The 3,678-nt window shown below is 42.9% G+C and overlaps 1 protein-coding gene across 1 annotated transcript; it reads left to right on the top strand.

Moving 5' to 3' along the window:
- Positions 1–1,347: 1,347 nt before the first annotated feature.
- On the top strand, positions 1,348–2,705 carry LOC115727333 (uncharacterized histidine-rich protein DDB_G0274557-like). The gene is made up of 2 exons (XM_030657530.1): positions 1,348–1,744; positions 2,395–2,705. Exons 1-2 carry the CDS (start codon positions 1,348–1,350, stop codon positions 2,703–2,705), a joined length of 708 nt encoding a protein of 235 aa, XP_030513390.1.
- The last annotated feature ends 973 nt before the right edge of the window (positions 2,706–3,678 follow it).

The following is a 3,678-nucleotide window of genomic DNA, read 5'->3' as shown; positions in this document are numbered from 1 at the left end:
ATCAATTTTTTCATAAACCTTTTTACGGTTCGCCAATATAATCCTTTTGACCAGATCAATCACGTCGGCACCAACAATGTCATATAAAATAGCCGACATCCATATCAACAATTACCGGCTAAAATTGGTCGAAAGGATTACTCGTGACAAATTTATTACAAACTATTTTTTTTACCACAAGAAACCTAGACCGATACACCCATTTTTTCAACCACAATAAACCCTAAACTGTTATACTTGTAATAAATTTATTCTAAACTATTTTTCTAAACATAAAAAATTCTAAACTAATACATCCGTGACAAATTTAATCCAAACTATTTTTTTTTATCACCAAAAGTTTCAAATTGATACAGCCACGACAAATTTATCCCGAATTATGTTATTTTCCATTAAATTAAGTAAATACCATGAAAAACCCCAAGCTAATATACCCGTGACAAATAAAATGTAAAAACCTCAAATTGGTACATTCGTCAACTACCACGTGTCATCTAATTCAGTAATTTGATGGTAAAATTTAGCGAAAACTATTGGAGGGTAAATTTGTCACTAAGTTACCAGTTTGGGATTTTTGATGGTCAAAAAATTAGTTTGGTATAAATTTGACATAAATGTATCAGTTTGGAGTTTTTGGTGGTAAAAAAAAAAAAAAAAAGCTTGGAGTAAATTTGTCACAAATATACTGATTTTGAATTTTTGATGGTCAAAAAAATAGTTTGAAATATATTTGTTTTATGTGTACTAATTCGAGATTTAACCCTAAATAATACAACCCTAATCTGCTTCTATTTTGACTCTAGTAAAGTGTAGCAAACTAAGAGAAAAATAGGAGATCCACACGTTAGAATCAATTTGTTTCGACTGATGACGTGACGTGCAATGTTCTTGCTCTCCTAGTATTTCATTCCTTTGGCCTTTTGGATGGGAAAGAAAGGGCAGCCCAGGCGATCCGATAAACTCATTCGGTAAAGTTAGAAAACACACCACGTTCGCATGATGTTGACACGGGCTATCGTGCGAGATACAGTCCCGACTTGCTGTAGCCATTCTATATCCCAAAATCCCCCACATGAATGTTGAGTCGTATAATGTAAGGATAAAGAATTCCTCGTTAGCTTACTAAAGTATTTATTTCAATCTGGTGGTCCAAAGTAAAGAAGAATCCAAGTTGCGGGCCTCGGATTAGGATGATATTCCTTAATTTATGATGTGATAATGTTAGTTCCTATAAAATATTTGGGCCATTAACCTTATAGCATTTCGTTTTATCACGCCATCGGGAGCTTTATGACCTTATAAATAAGACCATGCCTTAACCCCTAGCCTTCGCTCCTAACCCAAGACATGTCTCACCTCACATACTTCCTAGTTCTCCCCGGAGTGGCGGCTTTGGCCGCCACCACCACCACGGATGCCGGTCGTAACTTGCTAGATAAGGAAAGCCCGTCTGAGTTATTGATGCCAAGGCCACGGCTAGACCCTAAACATCCTTCGGGACACGGCCACCCCGATTGCCACGTTCTCGAGGAAGGTCCGAACAATGAGCACGAGCAAAGGCCGGAACCAGAAAAGAAGCAACCTCCGTGTGGGAGACCCCTGAGTGAACATAATCACGACCATGACGACAACAGCCACGATTGCATTCGTCATCGTCATGCCATGGAGGATTATCAGCATGGTCACAGTCCGGGGCGTGGCGGCCACGATGGCCATGGTGGCCCCGATCCACCGAATTCTAACGGTACTAATGATAATAATGCTGGATGTTTGCTTTCGTATATAACAGCTAGGTAAATACATAGAAGATAACTAACTTGCAATATTATGTCGTCAATTAATCAATCACAGGTCCTTCACTTAAAGTGACAAGGCAATTCACATCATACGATGGTAAAAGTTTACTCGATAAACGTGTTGGAGCAGTTTGCATACATTTGTCGAACATTTAAAACAAAATTTTTGATATTTCGTATAATTAAAAAAAACTGTTTGAAATTTTCTCGGGACACTTGTTAAGCAACTATGGAAGGGAATATTATAGTTTTCTTAATGTAATAGCTGCTCTCGTGAAATGCAGCGTCATGTGTCTTGAGTGCATCAATTGCCATGCCAGTGACAATTTATCACGAATAAGATATGTAGAATCCATGTAATTGTGCTGATTGTATTAGAACAACTGCGTACCCACCTAGGTAAATTGTGACAAGTCATATTATTTGACTTGGTGTTTTAGAATACTAAAAATTTTTTATCGTCAAATTCTAGATGAGTTACTATCACGGTGTTGTCTGTAGATTGACAAATAAAGGATTGAATAGGTACTAAAAGTTTGGAGAAATATGAATAATGATCTATTAATATGTATTTCATTTGAATCTTGTTCCTCGCCAGGTGATCATGGCCACGCCATCGAAGGCGGAGAGCGAAAGCCTCTAGAGGAGAAAGGACCATCACATCACGACCACGACCATGACCACGGTGACAATCATGGCCATCCTCCTCATCGTCATGCCCTAGAAGATAATCATCGTGAACGTCTCGGTGAACATGGGGGTGATGAGCGAAAGCCTCCAGAGGAGAAAGGACCCCACGACCACGACCACGACCACGACCACGGTGGCGATCATGACCATCCTCCTTATCGTCATCTCCTAGAGGATGATCATCATGAACGTCCTAGCGAACATAGGGGCGATGAGTGAAAGCCACCAGAGGAAAAAGGACCATTGCAGCACGACCACGACCACGACCATGACCACGGTGATGATCATGGCCATCCTCCTCATCGTCATGCCCTAGAAGATGATCATCATGAACGTCCTAGTGAACAGGGGGGTGATGAGCGAAAGCCTCTGGAGGAGAAAGGACCCCACGACCATGACCACGGTGGCGATCATGACCATCCTCCTTATCGTCATCTCCTAAAGGATGATCATCATGAATGTCCTGGCGAACATTGGAGTGATGAGCGAAAGCCTCCGGAGGAGAAAGGACCATCGCAGCACGACCACGACCACGACCACGACCACGACCACGACCACGGTGATGATCATGGCCATCCTCCTCATCGTCATGTCCTAGAAGATGATCATCGTGAACGTCCTGGCGAACATGGGGGTGATGAGCGAAAGCCTCTAGAGGAGAAAGGACGCCATGACCACGACCACGGGGGCGATCATGACCATCCTCCTCATCGTCATGTCCTAGAAGATGATCATCGTGAATGGCCTGGTGAACATGGTGGTGATGAGCGAAAGCCTCCAGAGGAGAAAGAGCCCCATGACCACGACCACAGTGGCGATCATGACCATCCTCCTCATCATCATCTCCTAGAGGATGATCATCGTGAACGTCCTGGCGAACATAGGAGTGATGAGCGAAAGCCACTAGAGGAGAAAGAATCATCGCAACACGACCACGACCATGACCACGACCACAGTGATGATCATGGCCATCCTCCTCATCATCATGTCCTTGAAGACGATCATTGTGAACATCCTGGCGAACATGGGAGTGATGAGCGAAAGACTCCGGAGGAGAAAGGACCCCACGACCACAACCACGGTAGCGATCATGACCATCCTCCTTATTGTCATCTCCTAGAGGATGATCGTTGTGAACGTCCTGGCGAACATAGGGGCGATAAGCGAAAGCCACCAGGGGAGAAAGGACCAT

The sequence above is a fragment of the Rhodamnia argentea genome, chromosome 1 (genome assembly GCF_020921035.1).
Source record: "Rhodamnia argentea isolate NSW1041297 chromosome 1, ASM2092103v1, whole genome shotgun sequence".
In the NCBI taxonomy this organism is placed as follows: Eukaryota; Viridiplantae; Streptophyta; class Magnoliopsida; order Myrtales; family Myrtaceae; genus Rhodamnia; species Rhodamnia argentea.
This window is presented reverse-complemented; position numbering and strand designations above follow the sequence as displayed.

Bases quoted from the DNA above. Each gene is read 5' to 3' on its own strand.
- LOC115727333 (XM_030657530.1), top strand. From the start codon at position 1,348: ATGTCTCACCTCACATACTTCCTAGTTCTCCCCGGAGTGGCGGCTTTG. The intron at 1,745-2,394 runs GTACTAATGATA...GTTCCTCGCCAG, and splicing joins CGATCCACCGAATTCTAACG to GTGATCATGGCCACGCCATC.